Source organism: Mus caroli, unplaced genomic scaffold (genome assembly GCF_978045245.1).
Source record: "Mus caroli unplaced genomic scaffold, Mus_caroli_1 scaffold_1, whole genome shotgun sequence".
In the NCBI taxonomy this organism is placed as follows: Eukaryota; Metazoa; Chordata; class Mammalia; order Rodentia; family Muridae; genus Mus; species Mus caroli.
Window position 1 is genome coordinate 102,876,932 of NW_028227256.1, and position 21,945 is coordinate 102,898,876.

Genomic DNA, 21,945 nt, shown 5'->3' on the forward strand with positions numbered 1-21,945 from the left:
GACACAGCTTGGTGGTAAAGTTCTTTCCCAACTGTGTAAGGGTAGGAAGTTCCATGCCCAGACCTCCCTGTAGGATCCTAAGTTAGGCCATGGTGTGATGCTTATTTAACATGCCTTACGGTGTGGTAGGAGCCACCACTATGCTCACCATTTTCCAGAATCTTCGTCATTTCAAACTCCTCAGCCTCTCCTAGCATAAGGAGGTCCCGTGATAGGACAGCCATATGATAAACAATGTGAGGAAGAGGAAGCTTACAGGTCTTCTCTGAGTAAAGGCAGCTTTTGAACCATCTAAGCAAACAGCTGAACCCTTTTGTTTGTTTTTTTGTCAAGTTGAAACTTCCCCATAAAAAAAAAATCTTTTTAGTAGATTCTTGCAAATGGTTTTTGTTAAAAAGTTTTCCCACTCCTGCAGAAATATATTAGAAAATAATCCTTTCTTTGGGGAAAGGTTTGGCTTATGCACTGCATTTACCCCCCCCCCCCCCACACACACACACACTCTCCTCTGCTTCAATGCATACTCAGTTATGTTGGTTTTTAATCTGAACTGTGACTACAGATATGGACACTGCCAAGTGATGTGACTTTCTTTCTTACACAGGCAGCTGTTTTCAACCTCACCCCAGGCTTTCCTTCAGAGTCACAAAGTCCGCAGCTTTTTTCGGTCGATCTCATCGGAGTCTCAACACAATTTCAGTAAGTGCCCTCTGTTGCTCTGTGGAGATATTGCAAGTGTTTTTGTTTGTTTTGGTTTGTGTTTTGTTTTTTATGGGGTTTGTTTGTTGTTTGGTTTTCATATGTCATCCTGTTATTCAAATGTAAAACATTTTATTTATAAGTTAAGGAATAGAGACATGCAATTGAGAAATATGTGTCTTTTTTATACTGCACCTTAAAAGATAATGATACAGAAAAGATAATAGGACCAGGTAGACTGGTTCCCAGGAGAAAGTGGGCCCTCCAGTTCCTTGGCAGAGCAGGTGTAGAGAGCTGAGAAGTTGGCCGTACTGGGGCAGGATGTGCACTGTCCCCTCCTCCTATAGGACCCTCTAGTGCTGACTTCCCCATTCCTTATCCGTGTGCATCTCATTGTCTGCACAGCAGCATATCTAAAGACCAGCCTATGCCAGGCAAGGATGCTCTCCTTGTCCCGCCCATCCTTTCTGTGGATGTTTTCAGATAGGCTGTGTTTTATTCAAGGACTACAAAAGTCTGCTGTTTACATAGAGTCTACCTTATCCCAGGACTATTCTGTGGATAAACTTAATTGTTAATCCTCTGATGAAAACTTGAAAAGTTTGGTAAGAAACCTGAATGTTTATATTAAAGTCCTCGAGCTTCCCTTGGGCCCCTTAGTCTGTAGCTACTTGAAAGTTCAGCTCTTCCTGGAGCCCTGTAGCTCACTGTTGTGTCTCTGTGTCCATTGCTGTCACTGCCCCTCCAGATCACACTGGTCAATACCAGACTGAATGTGATGTCCTCAGGACGTTGTCTGAGTCTTGTTTCTGTGTACTGTTTGCTTTCCTGGTTTCAGTGTTCATCCCTCCTGTCTCATGTTCAGCATTGCACCTCTCTTCAGCCTGGCTTTTATTTGGCCAATAATGCTGATATGTTGCATAGGTGATTTCTACTCACTTTAAGCCAATATTTTGAGGAACATTTTTTTCTTGAAACCTTTCCTTCTGATTTCAGTTGTCATTTTTCTATACATAAAGGAAAAGAAAGTACATGCCTCCTCAGTTTGAGGTCGGAGAAAAAGAGGGGAAAACGAAAATGGACTATGAGGTGCTTTGAAAGTGTAACTGCTAGAGTGGCAGACACATGTGCCCGTGTGCGTGCCTTAGATGTTGGAACGTAGTTAGCGGGCAGGATCACAAGCACGACTCTGAGGACTAGCTGGCTGGAATACAGTGCACAGCTCCATGGCTGAGTTTATGTCTGGGTAGTGGCAGGACTTACTAAAGTCAGAGTTATTCTAAAGCTCTGGAGACTTCTTCCCAAGTCAAAAGTGCGAGCATTTTTAATAGTCTACCAGTAACACCTGGCTCATTTCAAAAAGGTTGAAACAAAGTTAAGCTAATACCCCAGATTATCAACCTGCTCAGGAAAGCGACCCACATGGGACACATGCATAGACATAGACATAAGGCAGAGTCTCTTGAGGTCTTAGCCAGGTTTTAAATTCACAGGCAGTGCTAAGGAGCCTAGCAAGTTTTGTCTGAAGAGTGGACACGTAAAATATTGCTGAATGTCCACATCTTGGCTTGAGGGGAAACTTTTCAGTGGTTGACGTGTGTGAGTTGTTTCTGCTAAAAAATAGCACAGTGTTGTCAGGGTTCATTTGCACACTTTTAAAAAAATGACTCCATCTTGTGTTTCCCTGGGTCAGAGAGCACTGTCCGATATGCTGACAGATAAGTAACTCTTGAGCAAACAGTGCTGCACTCTGAGGTAGCTTCAGGCTTCTTGTCTAGAACCCACTACTGTCCGAATATGCAGTGGGTTGGCGCTGATCATAATCTCTGCTGTAACAAAACAGAGCGTGGGGTTTAGAGCAGCTCAGCGTCACCATGGTGCTGTTACAGGCTTTTCGGAAGTAACAGTAGAAAGTAGAGGCACTCCCCATTTCATCCTTTGCTTAGTGACCATGCTTGGCCTCGCAGGTGTCAGGTGCCACTCAGATAGTCCTGTGCGTTCTTGAAGGTCCTTCCTTGGAGAAAGAGTCTTTCACTATTAACTCTTCCCTCTCCTTGGGGCACAGGGATAATCATTATTCTGATTTTCTTTATCTCACTATTACAATTTTCCCAGAGTTAGTAGTATTGAATTATTTCCTGCAGATAACTTACAGTCCTCTCTGAAGACTTCTAAGATATTAGAACACTTAAAAGAAGACAGCTCAGAAGCTTCAAGTCAAGAAGAAGGTAATTGTAGAGTCACTAGACTAAGTCTGCACACGCTGGCACAAGGTCAGAACAAAGGAAAGAGAGCCCAGGTACACACGGGCATTGGGATGTCAGAGATGGCATTACCATACAGAACAGCGAGCAGAGAAGAGGTTGCTCACTCCATGGTGTTGGCACAATTGGCTTTTTATATGAAGTGTATATTAATCAACTCCCACTATATATCATGTGCAAAACTTTCAAGGGATTAGCAACCATTTGTAAAATGTAAAGTTTAAAGTTTTATTTGTAAACCTGAGGAGAGAAGGTTTTGTTCAATAAGATGGATCATGCCCATACATTTGATTAATCTAAGCAAGAACTTAGTATCTGACCGAAGAGCCTGGATACTTAGAAGACAGTCTACAGCTGATATGCTAGCAGGGTGTTGACAGGAAGATGACAAATTGCTCGAAGTAGGAGGATTTTCTACAGTAGATCAATCAGTGATATCATCATGGGATGATGTGAATCAGTGGAGAATTTATTCCAGCATGTGAGTAAAATGGAGAATAGGAAATGTATGGATGATGAAACCCTCAAGCCGATAAGCACACAGCCTGCCAGGTAATTGAGAAAGTGAAGGACAGGACCAAGACACCACTGCACATTCATCAGACCAGTAAGCTGTTTTCACGTCTGATGTCCAGGATATTGACAGTAGGAGCTCCGACGTTATGGATGAGATGTAAATTGGCATGTGTGTTTGCACAGACCACATGGCATGATGCAGTGAAGCTGGAGATCATGGCTGCACCATGGTTTGTAGTGACAAATACCAGGGAGTCACCTCAATGTTTCAACTAAGTAGTCTAAGTAGACATACTAAGTATGTCTGCTGGGCAGCAGTTAGAATAAAGCCCGCCATAGCCCTCTGTGAGTTTTATGAATGTACTCACATGCACAGGTAGTTAAAATGGAGCTTTCACTATAGTGTTTCAGCAAGTTAGGTAATAGTTAACTTCTGTGGAAGGGAGCAGGGGAGTAAAGGGTGACCTGTAGTCAGATCTCATACATCATTTCTTTTTTAGAGTAACTTGATAGTGATCTTGTAGACTTTTAAAAATATTGAAAATCTTAATGGGAATAGTTTTACCTGAAGTAAATTCAGTTTGAAGTAACACGCTCTTATTAAAATTGCATAATTTTGAGTAAGATTGGTGTGAACATTTGAGGTAATTCAATAGTGTATTAGGCAATTGAAGATTTGTTATGGTATCTTCTGTAAGCTCGGTATGGTGATGCACACAGTAATCCTGGCACCCCGGAGGATGAAGCCAGGAGTTGGATTTAAGGTCAGGCCTGGACCATATAGTAGACCTTGTCTCACAGAAACAAGTGGAAGTGCCCTGTGTGCTGGGAGCTAGGTCACAGCTGGGCAGGAGCACTCCAGCTGCGTCAGTCAGTACGAGCATCCTTTCAGTGTTTTGCTGTAGCATATAGTGTCATGAATTAATTCACTCTTCTCTCTCCCACCCTAGATGTGTTACAGCACACCATCATCCACAAGAAACATGCTGGGAAAAGTCCCGCTGTGAAGTAGGTATCTAACTTCTAAAGTGTAAATGCCTTTGTACACCTTACACTCAGTCAGCGTTTAGTCAACTTCTCACCTGTGTGTTGTCTGTGAGTCTGCCATTTTCCTCTCGGGTGGGTTTTTGGTTTTTTTTTTTTTTTTTTTTTCAGTTGTCGTGCGTGCTGTTTCCCTTTTGTCCCCCTCCTTGCTGCCCTTTGGGGAAGTTCTTCTCTTGTGGCAGCCTTCAGAGTTACATACTGAATTTTATTCTTCTGGTAGCTGCCCCCAAAATTGCAGTGCGTCTTTCACCTCTTAACAGACAGTTTGTGCTTGTGTGATTCCTTTAGTACTCTAAGGGACTGAGGTCACTGTAACTTCATTTATTGCTTTTGCATGGGTTACAGTCATCCTGTATTTTCATTGTCTTCATAGTTTTAAGTTGTGGCACTGCTTTCCAGCATTCATTTAGATCTCTTTCTGCTGTCTTGTCCCTCAGCATCCACCTATGATGTTTTTCCTTTTAAATGAATGCAGTTAAGGGGTGTGTGTGTGTGTGTGTATGTGTGTGTGTGTGTGTGTACACTTTGTATTACTGTGTATTGTACTGTGTATTACTATGCTCACAAATCAAAGCCGTCTACTACTGAGCTGTGCTTAGCCCTGAATGATTCTGGGTTGGCATTTCTTCTCTGCTGCCTCTTTGAAGCTGTAACTGACAGTCTTCTGGCTGTGTAGTTTTCATCTGCTGTGTGCCACCCCGTTGGCCTATCTCTGACACCTGATGTCTCTGGCAGATCAAATTGTTGATGTGATTTCTAGTTTACTAGTACTGCCCCTCACCTAAATGCTACAGGCGTTCTGCTCTCTTAGTCAGGACCCTCCTATGGGCAACTGCTTTCTTTCTCTCTTTGTAGATGAGCTTGGGACTCCTTTGCTTATGGCAGCCCTGGTTCCTCCTCTCTCCTGGGACTGAATCTATCCCTTCTCTGATCCACTCTTAGTGCTGTTCTTTCGGTAGCCTTTCCTCCTAGAGCCTTTGAGCTTTTCTCTGTTGTCCGTGATTGACTTTGTAGCTGTTTGCATTACTTGTGCTTCTAAACTCTGTAACTTTCTATATTTTGATTTTAGAAAGTTCTCAGTTTATGTCTTCAGATAGTCAGTTTCTGTTCTCTGAAGCCATCTTGTAAGAGTCCCGAGGTCCTTGTGTGTGGGCTGCTCACACATCCATCCCACTTGTCTCTTAGGTTTTTATGTTCCATCTTTTTCTCTTTTAGTGGATCTTCTTCAGACCAAACTTGTTATCAGCTCTTTTCCTCAGTTTCCCATCTGTTGAATTCTTACACTGGCTTCATAGTTGAAGACTTTACATTTGGTTCTTTCAGTGACTTGGCAGAATTCTCTGTCTTCTATATTAACAGTGTTAAACACCCAAAGTGTAAACCCAGTAACTTCATCCTCTGGATTATCTAGGCCGTGGGGGATTTCCAGTCACATTAAATTGATCCTTCATAAACCTAATTGTACAGTTCCTTGATCGGCAGCCCCTGCTGATCCAGACTCTGCAGCCCCTCTGTTGAATGGACTGCCGGTGAAGCAGGGACACCCCGTCACAGGACACTAATGGCAAATGTACATGTGCTACCACTCTCTAAGGACAGGCATTAATGATACTGTCCATTTACTTATTTCTGAGCGTATACTTTTTTTCCATACACCTAACTCTAGATACTCAAAAGAAAAACAAAATGAACAAAAACCCCCAGAGACTAAGAGCCTTCTTGAGATGGTAAAATAGGTTAGGTTACGGGGACAGACTTGACATTGTCATATGTTTCTCTTTTATGAGCAGTGTTGCTACAAGCTGTTCTCCATTGGATGGCCTTACCATGCAGTATGGAGAACAAAATGGAATTGTGGATTGGAGGAACCAAGGCTGTGCGGCCATCCGACACTCAGAACACTGTGTGTCCTCAGCTGACCAAGTATGTGGCGGGTTGATTTTGGTGTCATGTGGTAAAAACATTCTGCTCTGTGTACTTCCTAAGAGATGCATGCTTTAAGTGCTGTGTCGGGTGATTTCTGGAAAGATGTGAGGAAGCATTTCAGCAGGAAGCTTTATTCTTAAACAGGATTGAAATCTTCTGAGGTCTGAAAAGGTGTACCTTTGGTTGTTTGTAGGAATACTACAGTAAGACACCTACACTCTTTATTCTAGTTGTAGGGTTCATTAAGTTGTTCCTTCTTTTGGGGGGGGGTGTGGTGGGAGGGAGGGCCTCACTATCTTGATATGATAAGGTTTTTAAAACTGACGTTTTCTTGTAGTGTTCAGTCAGGTGTCTGTGCATTCTAGCCTGTAACAAGTGAACTCCTGTGCTGAGAGGAGAAGGCTGTGGTGCATATGGTATGATGTGTTACCATACTGGGGCAGAAGACTCACGCCTCAAGTGTGTTCTGGCTAGAAGATAGATCTGACCAGTACACAGATCCAAGTGTGTCTTTATGGATTTGTGGTTGTTTTGAGACGTTGTAAGTTGTCAAGGTCTCCTTTCTAAAGCCACCTGACTTTCTTTCCCGCTATTCTAATGTCCAGACCCTCCCTTAAGTTTGACAGACAGGTCAGTTTTATTCACCCGACCTTCAGCAAAGGCCTGTAGCACATGCAGTCACTCAGTCACAGTCTGTTTTAGACAGTAGTCTCCATTGCCCACAGAGATAACATTCCCAGAACTTAGCAGAGTACCTGAAAACCTAAGTGATGTCAGATCCTGTCTACGTTTTTCCTATACGTACATGCAGAACTATGATACACTTTGTGAGTTGGGCCGAGTATGAAGTTAACCACAGTAACTGATGTAATAAGACAGCAGTAACAGTATAGTATCCTAATGTATATGGTTGTGTTCACGTGCTCAGCTGCTCTCAGGCAAGGAGTGAAGATGGCCTGATGTCTGCCAGGAAGGTGGGACAAAGTCAGGTTTTGCCATGCTGCCCAGAAGCTTAAGACATAGGGCATGTTTACTTGTGGAATTATCCTTACTGGTGGACTCTGGAAAGTTTAAGTGCAAATGAAGAGACCTTACTAGAGTCATAAAAACAGAAAATTGAGATCCAATATAAAAGAACAGTTTTCTCATGATTAATGTTAACTGCTTGTTATAGAATACGTACACTTTAGTGCTTCTGTAGGGAACTTCAGAAATGGGCTGGAAATGAAAATGTGTTAGTCTTTAATGGAAAAGATGCTGTTTTAGTGTTTGCTAAGGGTACCTATAGCAATGTGTGCTGTAGCTGAGGTCTGTCTATTTTTATCTCCACTAGCACTCTGCTGAAAAAAGGAGCTTATCTTCAGGAAATAAGAAGAAAGGGAAGCCACAAGTAGAAAAGTAGGTTCAATTTAATGTTTGCAATAATAAAACTTAGGAAAGATACACATGCAGTATTTGAAGCTGTGGGTATATTTAGTGTGCGTGTACATACACATACACACACATACACACACACACACACACACACATATTCCAGTGATTTTACTTCTTTCTTAGTTTTGGGATTATTGTTGTAATTGAAAGTGTCACATGCAGGTGACAGAAGTCAAGCTGTTATAAGGGTGTGTTGAGTGTGGGGGCAGAGCTCAGATGCACACTGAGTGTGCTTGGCTTTTGGTGGCACACACTTGGTGACACTTGGCTTTTCTTCCTTGCAATTGATTTTCATTATACAAATATCTGAAGGGTTTAAGTTCTACTATCTTTAATGTTTTTGATAGAGGACCTTACAAAAGTGTTGATAATCTCTCTCTACCTGTCTGTCTGCTTGGTTTAGGGAGAAAGTAAAGAAAACTGAGGACAGATTGAACAGCAGAATAAATGGAATTAGACTCTCTGCTCCACAGCATGTTCATGGCAGTCCTGTGAAAGGTAAGAAGGGTCGTGGCTCCAGCACTCCTTAGGTCAGTTGGTGTAACGTCAGCTTAGTGGACACAGAGCTGTTGTGTCCCCTCCCTGCTGTGTACAGCAGTTTTCCAGTCAGAGATGTTCATAGACACTATAGAAAGAAAAATGATTTTGTTCTGAATTACAGATCATGGCAGTTTATTGTATTAGCTAAACTGGGAATGACTTTTCTTTTCTATTGCTGTGATAAAACACTATGACAAAGGCAGCTTTTATAAAAGAAATTATTTAATTTGGGGTGTACAGTTTCAGCGGGTGAATGTGTGACCGTAGTAAGGGCAGTCTGGCAGGTCCAGGTGCCAGAGCAGTTCTGAGAGTGTACATCTTGACCACAAGCACACAGCAGAGAGGGCTAACTTGGAATGGTGTGGGCTTTTTCAAACTTCAGAGTTCTTCCCCCACCCCCACCCACGTGCCACACCTCCTCTAATGAGGCCACACCTCTTAATCCTTCCCAAATGGTTCCACTAACTGGAGACTAAACATTCAAACAAATAAGCATGCGGAGGCCGTTCTCATTCAGACTACTCTGAAGTTCTGGGGAAGAGGACCTGGACAACCCATCTTGCCCATATAAGGATGCGGTCCAGGGCCATGTTGTAGCACTTTCATGTCTTATGTTCCACATGGTGACAGCACTGACAGCAAACACTGTCTGCTGTTGACTGACTAGAAGCCACTCCTGCCAGGCCTTGTGCTTCTGGTCCCTATCTCATTCTCCACATTTGCTTCCACATTTGTCTTCAAAGAGCATAGTTAACTGAGCCCCTACCTTGTCTACACTCTTCTACCGTGTCCCACGGCCTCAGATCACACACAGTTGTGGAACTCCTGTTCCTTCAGGGAGCTCCCAGCTGTTCTCATCTTCTTCAGTCTTAGTTGCCCAGAAAGCAGCACACAGGCTTTGGTCAGAGCCACGCATGGCTGTGGTTCAGTGCCCCTTGTTTCTTAGATGTCTGGCCTCTCTGGAGTTGTAATGTTGCCGTGCATAAGCCAGGAATAATGCCCATCTCACCCAGTTGTAAAGTGTGCAGAACAGCCTACAAACAGCACTTAGCCACTGAGTGGAGAGATGCTCAGTAATTTAGTTCTTGTTCCTTGTTGTACTAAAGGAGACAAACATACACATTTTAAAGGAGACAAACATATACATTTTGGGGCTATTACAAGCTTTGTAAAATCCAAATTCCAGTTCCTTTTTCCCTTTATCTCTTTAATTTTTAGCGTTAATGATAACAATTAGGCTTTTCAAGTAAGGCAAACCTTATCCTATGTTGGGTTGTTTTTGCCTCTTTTATTTTTTTGTTTGTTTGTTCGTTTTAGTGTTTGTATTGATATCTAGATATACACATGTAGATATACATATATATGTAGATGTAGATCTAATTGACTCATATTTACATTTATTGGGCAGGAGTATGAGTAATGTGTACTTTAGGCATCTTGTCTCATTGATGTCTTATGTCATTCTACTGTATGCCAACCCCAAGCTAAGGAAACAAATTCATTTATTTTCCTCTGAAATATTAAAGTGCAAAGCATTCAGTAAACTAGAAATAATTATTTTCTTTCTTCATATTATATATATCATTTACTTTTAAAAAATGCTCCTTTTTTAATTTATTTACTTATCTTTTATGTACATTGATGTTTCGCATGCACGTGTGTCTGTGTGAAAGTGTCAGATCTTGGCGTTAAAGACAGTTGTGAATTGCTCTGGGAATGCTGGGATTTGAACTCAAGTCCTCTGGAAGACCAGTCAGTGTCCTTAACCGTTGAGCAACTTGTAATTTTTAAAATCTTATTTTAAATCTTAACTTCTTCTTTGACCAGTAGCATACTCGTATAACTAGGAAATACAAAAGGGAACAAAGTAAAAATGCCACAGTGCTCCCCTGCGATTGCTACCTTCAGGAAGCTGTCGGTGCCATTAATCAGCTCTGTAGGCTACAGCTTTTCTTTAAAAACTGCTCTCAGTGCTAGGGATGGTGGCACAGCCCTGAAGTCCCAGGGCTTTGGAACTTGAAGCAGGAAGATTACCAATTCAGCACAAGGCCAGACTAGACTACTCAGTAAAATCACGTCTTTTTATTAAAGAAAAAAAAATCACTTTATAATTCCATTTTAAAGAGATGAGGACATTGCTACACAGAGCCCATTAAGAGCTTATTGCTTTGGGGTCTGGAGAGATGGCTTAGTGGTTAAGGGCACTTAAGGTTGCACTATCATGAGGACTTGAGTTCTTATAGCAGTACTCACAAAATGAGCTGGCTATGATCTTAAAGGAGCCTTTAACCCTGGAGGTGGAGGCCCAGGGCTTGCTGAGCATTCTGTTAGGCTTTTAGCCCGGGTTTAGGGAGAGTAGACACATGACACCCTCTTTTGGTCTCTGCATATGTTCACACACATACACATATATGCACGTACATGCACAGACACACCCAAGAAAATAATAAATAAACTTTAAAAAGAACTTAATGTTCACTTTATTATGCTAGCGTTTCTTACCACTTTTCTGTTGCTGATGGCTACACTAAAAAGTTTAAAAGGAAATGAGACCCTCTTGTGTTTTTTGTTTTTTTTGTAAACTTTTTACCCTTCCATATAAGCCCACTGCTACTTTTCTTATAGCTTTATGAGTTTTTGTGCACTTTTTTTCTTGGCACCTTGATGTTAAACAAAATGAGCCAGCAATATCTACATTCTTAAGGCCTGTGTCTTTCATTGCTCATTTCACATTTGAGTGGCTGTAGTAGGCTAGGTCATCAGTAAACATCTTTACACGGTTGGAAGTTTATTCCTTACATAAAGCACTAGTTAAGGCAACTAAATTGCTTATTCCACTATATGCCTTCTCAGTTCAAATTTTGCCTAATAGTCATTACTTTTTATTGTTCTACCATGTTGCCATGGAAATGATTGGCTTGTCCATACATGTTAGGAATCCCCTAGAGTAGCATATATGGATCTGTACAGTAAACATGTGTTGGATGCTGGCTGTGTAACAAAAGCCATGCTAGCAATTGGCTTACAGAAATGAAGAAGATGGGACTGGGCTATGTCTGGCCTGGTGTATGAGTGACCCATACTAGACACATGAATATTCTGACCTAGTGTGCTCACAGTGGATATAGCTAATTGGTCCTCGTGTGTACTGCAGCCATTCCTACCTTCTCTTTGCATAGGAGTGACATCTGGGTAAAAATTAAAGGGCTACCTTATCTGCTTGATGAGAGACATGTCGTATTAAGTACTGTGGCATGGCTAGTGGTTTTAACAGAATAAGTATTATGATAGACCACCCACTCTTGGATGATGTCTATAGCAAGCTCTAAGGAGACAAATTCTGTAGACCTACAAGGTAGTTCAAAGTGGTGATTCTGGCCTGACTCTGTAAGAAAATAACTCTGATTTAGTAAAATTGACTTGATATTCTATGCCTCTGCTTTAAATATGCATTTATCAGCTACTTAATAAATTTCAATATAAAACAAAGAATTTTAAATGTTGTAGGAAAACAAATCACTTATAGCTACAACTGATTTCTAATGATTCCATTTGAAAATTAACATAACTATTTAACATAACTTTAGAGTTGTTATTTCTAGATATGAATTTGGACATTGGATCTGGACATGACACATGTGGAGAAACATCTTCAGAGAGTTACAGCTCTCCGTCTAGTCCACGGCATGATGGAAGAGAGAGTTTGGAAAGTGAAGAAGAGAAGGACAGAGGTTTGCTAAAGGAGATGGGTAGAAAGAGGTGGGGGGGATGAAGCTGTCTTCTCATGAGCACAAACCTAATCAGAAAGAGCCCAGCAGGGTAAGCACAGTAGCTGCTCAGCTCACGTGGGTGATGATTTTGGGAAGAACTCCATTTTTGCTAAAGACTTAATGTTCTTGTTAGTGACTTGTATGTTACTGGGTTTCAGAACTGGCGTCATTGAGATAGTGCTGCTCTACTGAGAGGGGTAGGGTCAAAGATCATAAGGATCTCCTTTCGTGCAAGATTTTATATTTCTTCTTAAACATTCCTCTGCTTTCTCCAGGCCTTTAGTTAATTTCCTCTTTCCTTGCCATTCTGGTCTGACAGTAAGAGCCCCTTGAAAAGCCCACTGACGGCTCACACCATGCAGTGGTCTGCACCATACTGTGTTGATCGAAGTTTCTATGCTAAATTCTTACAGCATAGTATTTTGGCCAAATGTGGTTTCTCACTGCAGTTTTCAGCTCACTGGGACCTCAGCTTCTGTGTCACTTTGGCATGTCTCAGGACACTGCTACTGTCTTTGGAAACCGCTGGAGACAGTTTTTGCCTTGTGGTTGTTTCACAGTCCCATCATGTAACACCTGCAGGGGTCAGTGCTACCACTCTGAGGCCACACTGCAGTTTTGTACAGAGTCTTCTCAAGAAAGAAGTGAAAATAACTCAGAGCTCTGGGACATTGAGAGAATCATAAAACTGAACAGGCAGGCTAGGCTTCAGTGTATGTTGTAGTGCAGTTTGTCTTGATTCCATGGGGTATGCCTGAGTGAGTACAGACACTCTCACGGGCCTCAGTTCTGACTCTTGAGTGGCTCTCACCTGCTTGTCAGGTCTGCAGTGACTCTGAGTAGATAGCTGGCAATGCCCTTTATTCATGTAGGCTTTCCTAAAGACAGACAGGATCTCTGGGATCCAGAGCTTTGAACGTTTTTCAAGTTTGAGTGTATGCAAACACTTATAGGAATGTGTGGCTTTGTTGTTGTTGTTGTTTGTTGTAATGATGCTGTGAGACTGCTTTCCAAAGTCAAGTACAAAACCATCTTTGATCGTAATAGGGCTTCAAAACCATGGGACTGTCTATTATAACTTAAGACTTAAAGTTTTAATTCATATGGAAATTTAACAGGCCATCTGAAACATTCTTTTTCCTTTTTGGACTTCATTTTTGTTCTTAACTCTGCATAGATGGATGGTACAGATCCAGTGCCCCGAGGAGGTTGTGAATTTAGGAATCCTCCCTCTGTCTTACCAGGTTGAGACTAAGTAGAATAGTGATTTCTCTCTCAGGGTCACGGGTGCTCTGAGCATTCACTCATTCACTTAAGCTCCCTTTAATACATTGAGACAGTTCAGTTAATAACACTAGATATTCTGTGTCATTGGGCTCTATTTGCCTTTCTTTAGGAAGGTTAATTAACTTTTAATACTCTTACTTCAAGAATGTTTATTCTTGTCAGCTGTGCATAACCAGTCTTGCCTTAGTGAATGCAAACACCCTTACATCCCTCAAGTAATCCAGCAGATTTGTGAGCAGAAAGATTCTTAGAGTAGGTCCAACATCTAACTCTGAGCTGTGGAGACTGCAGTGCAGCATCAGATAGTCCCTTGGTTCCCTCTCCCTGGGGAAGCTGGAGGGGCTTGTGTGTGTACCGTGGCTTGTGCAGAGCAGCTTAGTGTCTGCCGTGAGGTGGTGAAGTGACAGTGCTTTCTCCCTTACTCTGCCTCTTGTGTTCCAACAGCATATCCATTGTAGGACTAATCTCAGTAGCTTTACATGTTCCCTGTTGAGTATATACTGTACAGATGCTAACTAATTCCATTTCTCTCCTGAAACATTTGAGTTAAATGTTCTCCTGAGCAAACTCCTTAACTGAATCATTTATAAGATACATTTTAAAATCAGGTATGATGGTACAGAGTTGTTTAGTGCTTATCCCAGTAATAAAGTTAGTAGTCATGCACACCTCTTCATACTCCAGTGCCCTTTATTATTGCTGTTTTGCTTATTCCTCCATGTTTTAGAGATAAAGCATACTACAGGCTAGAGATCAGAGGAAGTCAGCTTGAGCAGTCAGGAAATGTGATAGAGGGAGCATTCCCGACTTGAGAATTAATTTGAATATACCAAGCTTTTAGTTCTAACATGAAAAATAGGAATTCAGCCTGGGTTGATCCGCATTTGTATGTTTTCTATAGATACAGACAGCAATTCTGAAGATTCTGGGAATCCATCGTCAGCCAGGTTTTCAGGTTATAGCTCTGTCGCCCAGACTGTTCCAGTCAAGCCGCCTGTTGAGACTGTCTCCCTGGGAACCGAGGACGGGAATCTTTTGGAAGCTGCATTGACCTCACACAAGTACCCGCATATTCCCTTCATGCCAACTCTACACTGTGTCACGCACAACGGTGCCCAGAAGTCGGAACTTGTCATACCATCGCCCAAATCTGCAGATGGCAAAACCTTAGGGATGCTTGTCCCTAATGCGGTGGCTATTTCTGCAGTGATGGAATCCTCAAATTCAGCCCCTGTTGGAATCCTAGGCCCGGCAGCTTCTGGGGAGTCAGAGAAACACCTTGAGTTGTTAGCGTCCCCTTTACCTCTCCCATCAACCTTCCTCCCACACAGCAGTGCGCCTGCTTTGCAGCTGACATTACAGAGTCTAAAGTTACAGCCACCACAGGGATCTTCTGACAGTTGTACAGTTAGTATCCCACCACAACCAACCGGAAGTCTGAGCATCGGATCACCAAACACTGCCTTTATTCCTGTCCATAACCCAGGTAGTTTCCCAGGATCTCCTGTGGCTACCACGGATCCCATCACAAAATCCGCATCCCAAGTGGTAGGACTAAATCAAATGGTGCCTCAGATTGAGGGAAACACAGGGACAGTCCCTCAGCCGACCAATGTGAAGGTAGTTCTTCCGGCAGCTGGCCTCTCAGCTGCACAGCCACCAGCTTCCTACCCCTTTCCAGGCTCACCCCTTGCTGCCAGTGTGCTCCCCACCCAGAATTCCAGTGTGCTCAACACAGCCACTTCTGCCCAGCCAGCAAGTACAGGCATCAGTCCATCCCAGTCCACAGTTCCCCCTGCTGTTCCTACCCACACCCCAGGCCCTGCCCCGAGCCCCAGCCCTGCCTTGACACACAGTACTGCACAGAGCGACAGCACGTCTTACATCAGTGCTGTGGGGAACACGAATGCTAACGGGACCATAGTGCCACCACAGCAGATGGGTCCCTGTGGTTCTTGTGGGCGAAGGTGCAGCTGCGGGACCAATGGAAACCTCCAGCTAAATAGTTACTATTATCCCAACCCAATGCCTGGACCAATGTACCGACTCCCATCATTCTTCACTCTGCCATCCATTTGCAATGGCAGCTACCTCAACCAAGCACATCAGAGCAATGGAAACCAACTTCCTTTTTTCCTGCCTCAGACTCCATATGCAAATGGACTGGTGCATGACCCAGTCATGGGGAGCCAAGCCAGCTATGGCATGCAGCAGATGGCAGGATTTGGGAGATTGTATCCTGTATATCCAGCACCTAATGTAGTTGCCAACACCAGTGGTTCTGGGCCCAAGAAGAATGGGAATGTCTCATGTTACAATTGTGGTGTAAGCGGACACTATGCACAAGACTGTAAGCAGTCATCCATGGAGGCCAATCAGCAAGGTAATCCCACTAACTCCCAGAGGACTTGTTTTTGAATTCCCAGTTTCTTCTTGATTATGTGGTACTGTCTTAGCAGAAAGATCCGTATGTGTGTTTGTTTACAGAGGTTGTATTTTCAGTAGCAAAATGCAGCCAGAGAAGCCCAGCATAGACCCAGGCCCCGAGGTCATGGAGTAAGGCTGAGGAAGTTTAGTTTGTCACTAAGGAGTGAACGGCAGAGGTACTTGTCCAGGCTCAGGGGACAGCATGGAGTGTACATTGTGTAATGTCAGTCCCTTGCTTACAGGGCTGTAGTTTAAGAATACAGTCCTCTTACATAGAGGGAGCAGAGTGGTTAAACTAGGATGTGAGCCAGTCCCCCGCATACATGGTTTGTAGTCTAGTTAGAGTCTGTGCACACAGCTGGCTCCTGTTTGAGCCCCTGCTGCCCTTTGATTCTGTACACAGAAGGCAAAAAACCAAGAGGCCATCGAATATTTACAGCAACAAAGCTTTGTGAACTCCAGTTTGGGAGTAAATTTGAAGAGTGCTAACAGCAGAAGAAAAAAAAAATGCACTTTACTAGCTAGGTGTGGGTAAGGGACCAGATTCAGGTCTTTTGTATTTGCCCTTTGTCATTGTGCCAGATCTTACCTGGGAAATGTCTTGAAACAGGAGTATATTAATGAGGCATCCTCAAAGGGAAACCCAGTTAACTAGCTTTAGGTTATCCTTAAAGCTCAAGCTCTCCCTTGCTTTTGAGAGCAGCTTACTTGCTGTTTTGGACTGGAGTTAGTGCTGAGGAAAGGCCTTTGAAAGCATGCTCATTTGCAGTCTTGTGTAGTGGTTTGTGATGCGTGGAGTCATAAGCGGTGACTTAGCCGTTCTGTCTTTCCTGTTTTAGGCACTTACAGACTGAGATACGCACCTCCCCTCCCCCCTTCTAATGATACGTTGGATTCTGCAGACTGAACGAGTAAAGCTTGCCTACTTAATGCACTCAAGTGTGGGGAGTCATGGGGTGTGGAGGGGAGGAAAGGAAAGGTATTTTGTTTCTTTGTCTGTCCATTTCCTCACTTTCTATGCAGTTGGGAGTTTTCATTTCTCTTTTACTTGTGTCCAGAATATGAAAGAATGTGATGCTCCTGAGCCTCTGGTCTCCTGGTCCAGCCGCCGGCTTACATGTATGACACTTGTAACTTCAATTTCAGACAAACTCTTGAACGGGAAACATTGATGTGTGCTTTTTTTACACTGACTACTTGCTGTGTGCAATGTTTACTGAATCTTTAAACTGTGTATCTGACCTTATTTGTTTCCACAACACTGGTTGACAGGCTTATGGTTTTCTTCTTCCTGGCTTTCCTCACTTTGACCCTGAACCCAACTTCTCTTGCAGCCACCCTCTCTCCCTGGCCTGCGGCAAGGGTGCTCAGCAGTGTCCTTGTCACACTTCAGTAACCTGTCTGAACCAAGGCAACATGTTTCACCGTAAAGTTTAGACGTCAGATTTCCAAGAAGTATGTATATATGTCATAAGAGCATCACGTAAATACATATATGCAGTACCTGTCCAAATAACATGAGAACAAGTGGGGGAGAGGAAGTCAGACTCGGGAAGCCCCAAATGGGGAGTGGACAAACAGGCTGTTCTTGAGCGAAAACAACAATTCCTTCCATCACACTTCTGAGAGACTCAAAGGGGACACACTGGTGTGAATGTTCTTCTCTGTGTGCTTGTATCTGTGATGACAGTCAACATCCAGGCCTTCCTGTCGTCTGCCACCTTGACCTACCCAGACACTGCTGAGTGAAGATGTCCTCTTCCCTATGCGGCTGTTGCAGTGTCACACTGTTACAATGTGTGTGGTTTATTGCATCGGAACAGAAGCTAGCGGGTTTTCTCAAAAGTCACGTCCCTGCTTCCTAAGCCGAGTCTCCTAAGCCAAGTCACTTTTATAACCCGTTACCACTATGCTTGATACAATGTGAAAGACTGCGTGGAGTGTGTTGAGATGGTGTTTGTTAATCACGTCAGTGTCGTGTCACTAAGTTTAATGCTGCTGGCTTTTTAATGTTTTGTTTTGTTTTAAGCCAATCTATATACTAAATCACTTCCAGGTAATTTTTTGATTTCCTGAAGTGCACTGAGGTTGTCTGGGAGGTTGGATGTGTCTTCAGTGACTGCTGCATTCAACAGCAAGGAACAAGTACCACCATCCACTGTAAGCTCGTGGGGTAGCAGGGCTTCCCGTTCCTTGGTACAGAGTAGAAGTGATTGACTTTTGCTGTGGGGAGTAGAGTTGCTGTGCAGCAGAGGCACTGGAATGTTGGGTCTGGGTTCTGAAACCTGACATTGTGAGACAAAGAAAAAACTTGAAGCAAAAAGAAGCTAGTTCAACACTTCAACAGTAGTGTTTGTATTTATCGCACCAATGTACATTCTGAAACTTTCAGGGGTAGGAGCTACTGGGAGAGACGGGGGAGTGAGATGGGGTAGACGAAAGCTTTAATTTAGGAAGAAAAAGTTCAAGTAAAGGCAATTATTTTGATTAAATATATTTTATTTGATCTGGGTATTTTTGGACCACATTATTAAATTGTTGAGCTGCAGCGGAGTTGCTGAGGGGAGAGCATTTGCTAAGCCTTGCACAGGTGCGTGTGACTCATCGCCAGGTGTACTTTATGGAGCTTATTTTATGATTTCAAATACTGTACTGTACACAGGAGGTATGTTACCTTCTCCTTATTTGTATGTTTACCATATACTTTGATATTTGAAATGTTATGTACTGGAAAGGCCACTTATATTTCTAGAACAGATTGGATTTTATGCAATCTTTTTCCTTGAATTAACAGCAATAAAAAAAAATGAAAAACAGCCTAAGAATTATGCCTTATTGCAAGTTTTATAAAAGTGGGTTTTCATGGTCATTTTCCTTTTAAAGAATAGGTTTGTTTCCCTCTTGCTGTGGGCAGTGTCTCCCACCGTGATTTGCCACCTGGATGTTCTAAACCTTTCCCTAGTGTAGGTCATCTGTGCAGCCTCCAAAGGAAGGGAAAAGAGTGGATGCCAAGGCCATCGTGTCCAGGGCACAGTCCCTGTCCCTACAAACTAGACTTCTGGTTTAAGTTCCCCCGTACTGGCAGCACAAAGGACCTGAGTTACTCACTTTGTTGACTCCTGTTGGCTGAGAGGCACATCGCCACCATGGCTCAGTACCATGTTTTTACTGTCTGTTCCTTCTTCTATAACCCAGTCCCAAGCCAGAGTCTTTAAGCTGTCAATTGCTCCTAAAGCATTGGAGACCACTGTGCCTGCCGTGCTGTCCGAGTCTTTCCAAAGTGCCTCTACCTCTGGCTCACATAGGCAGGGCTTGGTGAAGGGCAGAGCCGAGTTGTCAGACTATCCCTGACCACTATCCAAGTGTGTGCTGGTTCATCGGACACCGTGTTAGTTACTTTTTTACTGCTGTGAAAAACACCGCGACCAAGGCAACTGATAGAAGAAAATTTTGTTTGGAGTTGTGGATCCTTAGGATCCACAATGGGATCGTTCAGGCATGGAGGCTGCAGCAGGGTCTGAGGCCTCGTGTTATGAACTGCAAGCCCAAAGCAGAGGAATGTCAGGAGGCTTTGAACTCATAACCTGACTCCAGTGACACACTTCTACCTCCTCAGCCTCCCCAAACTGTCACCCTGTCACCAATAGGGACTAAGTACGGTACCTGGCAGGGGAGGGGGCGGGGCATTCATCTCAGTGACCACCACAGGCATCAGCTTTCCCCTTTAGCCTGTCAGTGTGCACATCACAGAAGCAGTGAACTTAGCCTTTACCAGTGCTTACACGCAGCCCAACACTCCTCAGCTCTCATTGGCCCCCCTTCACTGTGCTCTCTGTGTTGGTGTGAGAGGGATTCACTTTACACCCTCTGGGGCTGTGTCAGCTCGTCTGGTTTGTGATCCTGATGCTGCATTGCTAACACTTTAATACCCTGGAGTAGTCTCATAAGGATCAGTATCAATAAACGGATCGATTGTTCAGTCAGTGGACATGCAGGCGGCTTGCTTCTCCTTTTCAACTTAGAGTCTGGAATGCCAGAAACATTGTGTGCTGTTGTGGTTTGTGTGTAAGAACATGTTGTTAGGGCATGTGCCTAGGCATGTGTCATCCTTGTAAGAAGCCAGATGGTTCAGCTTTCTAGAACCTAACATACCTCTTTCCAAATGAGACACACATTCCTGCAGGGCACTGGGGGCCCTGAAATGCTATCCTGACACTCTCCCAAGATGCTGTCGAGGAAGAACAGGATGTGACTCCAGAGGGGTTTGTAGGCCCGTGGGAGAGGTGAGTTGAGACCAGTCTCACAGTGTAGGTTCGTGATTGCTGCATGGGGAGCGGGAAGCCTGTGGCAGGAAATTGGAGAGATGTGGCTGTGGTATATGGTCAGGAAGGAAGGGGATGGAGGTTAGTGGTAAAAGGTGTGTTTTAAAAGGGTGGGTGTGCAGACAGTAAATTGGGGTAAGAATGGGGGAGATTGGAAAGTTGGAAGTTACCAGGTTTTAAACAGGAACAACGTGTTGTCTTTGGTGTCTGAGAAAACTTTAAAGGTTGTGGAAAGCAAGCCTGGAAGTTGAGGGTCTGGTGAGAGGGCCTGGATTCGGTTGCTGCCTGTAGCTAAGGTCTATCTGTCTAGACTAAAAACCAACCAAGGCAAGCCAGTTGAAAGGAGAGACGAGACAAGAAGGGAGGTGAGTTCAAAATTTTAATGTTCTATGTAGGTACTAAAAATCTACTTTTTTTTTTTTCTGAAAAGGTATCAAGTTTTAATAGCATCTGTTACTTACGGGCGACATTCAGTCATGCTTGAGACACATCTGTGTACCGATGGAAGCGTTCTAAAGTAGAGGCAGTGAAGCCACACAGAGGCAGTCTGTGACAACAGTCCAACCCCGTGCTCTCTTTATCCCTCAAGACAATGCAAGCGCATGTGCACACACAACACACAGCCGTTCGTTTTCAGAGCAGTGTTTGATATGCTGGTGATGAGGATAAAACGGCCTACAGCTCATCTCTTCAGGGAAGGGCTCTGGGGTCCCAGAGAGGAGCCACAGGTGTGACCAGGGAAACCCTGAGTGTTTGAACAGCTGCACCTTTGACTTTAAATAGGAGTTTGAGCAGATAGAGCAGCCAGTCCTTTCTGGGCTACCCCCATTACTTGCTTATAGCTTGGATTCCTAGAATATCAGGACTTTCTGTTGTTATTGTATATAAGCCATAGCTACCTCGCCTGCTGATGTTTTGGGGTTTTGTTTGTTTGTTTGTTTTTTAACCTTATCTCAGAAAGAAATGTGTATAATTTCCAAATGTCACCCTATTGAAAAAAAGAAAATCAGAGGGTGGTAGGCAGTGGCGTGTTGAAGCCACCATATGCGTCGAACTCTTCTGTGAATGCTGTGTACCAACCACACTTGGGTTCCAAAGACCCTTCAAAGTCACAAGCACAACTGCTGCCTTTGTCACCAGAACTCTTTGCCCCCAAATCCGGTTTCAGTGTTTGCAGGGTGCCTTGTAAGGTGAGGTGGGGTAGGGCTGTAGGGAGATGGGAGGTTGAAGTGGGGTGGGGTAGAGTGCTTCCCTTTTTCCTCTTGGAGCTCCAGTTTTGAGCCACTGAGCACTTCTCACCAGGAAAAAAATAAATAAATAAATAAAGCTTATTGGAAAGCAATGCCACCTGGTGGGACACGGAAGCACTGCAAGCAAGCGGATGAATGCAGGCGTCTGGCCATCTCCTGTGTGCTTGTGTGGAGGTGTGGCTGACAGTGCTGCCTCCCTCGACAGTCCTGAGTCCAGAGGACTGGGATCTTCCTTTGTAAGACTTGGGAATCTGAGGATCAGGGACAGCAAGTGCCACAAACACATCAGCGATGAAGACCAGTCCCCTGCTTGAAATCAGTGCTGCCCTCCTCACACCACTCACTGCCTGTCCCCACTGCAGTGCTGAACCAAAACAAGGTGGCAACAATCTGTAGAAAGCTTCCTCCAGGCCTGGCGGTAGGCAGACATACTGCACGGGCACAGGTCGTGTTCTAGTCAAGGTGA

At 43.7% G+C, this 21,945-nt stretch overlaps 1 protein-coding gene across 7 annotated transcripts in view; it reads left to right on the top strand.

Moving 5' to 3' along the window:
* Positions 1 to 19,512, top strand: part of Zcchc2 (zinc finger CCHC-type containing 2) — a 45,650-nt gene extending 26,138 nt beyond the window's left edge. Inside the window, exons 6-15 of one of the 7 annotated variants that reach the window (XR_003835978.2) lie at positions 605 to 699; positions 2,844 to 2,927; positions 4,430 to 4,487; positions 6,314 to 6,446; positions 7,783 to 7,847; positions 8,287 to 8,381; positions 12,011 to 12,154; positions 14,382 to 15,863; positions 16,747 to 16,886; positions 17,242 to 19,511. Coding sequence is in view for 6 of the 7 variants with exons in the window: in XM_085840115.1 (XP_085696241.1) it covers positions 605 to 699; positions 2,844 to 2,927; positions 4,430 to 4,487; positions 6,314 to 6,446; positions 7,783 to 7,847; positions 8,287 to 8,381; positions 12,011 to 12,154; positions 14,382 to 15,863; positions 16,747 to 16,814 (2,224 nt within the window). In the remaining variant the exon portion in view is untranslated. Of the gene's footprint in view, positions 1 to 604; positions 700 to 2,843; positions 2,928 to 4,429; positions 4,492 to 6,313; positions 6,447 to 7,782; positions 7,848 to 8,286; positions 8,382 to 12,010; positions 12,155 to 14,381; positions 15,864 to 16,746 lie in introns of those variants that run through there. The other 6 variants (XM_085840098.1, XM_085840115.1, XM_021154251.3 and 3 more) reach the window with 6 other exon arrangements.
* Positions 19,513 to 21,945: the final 2,433 nt, after the last annotated feature.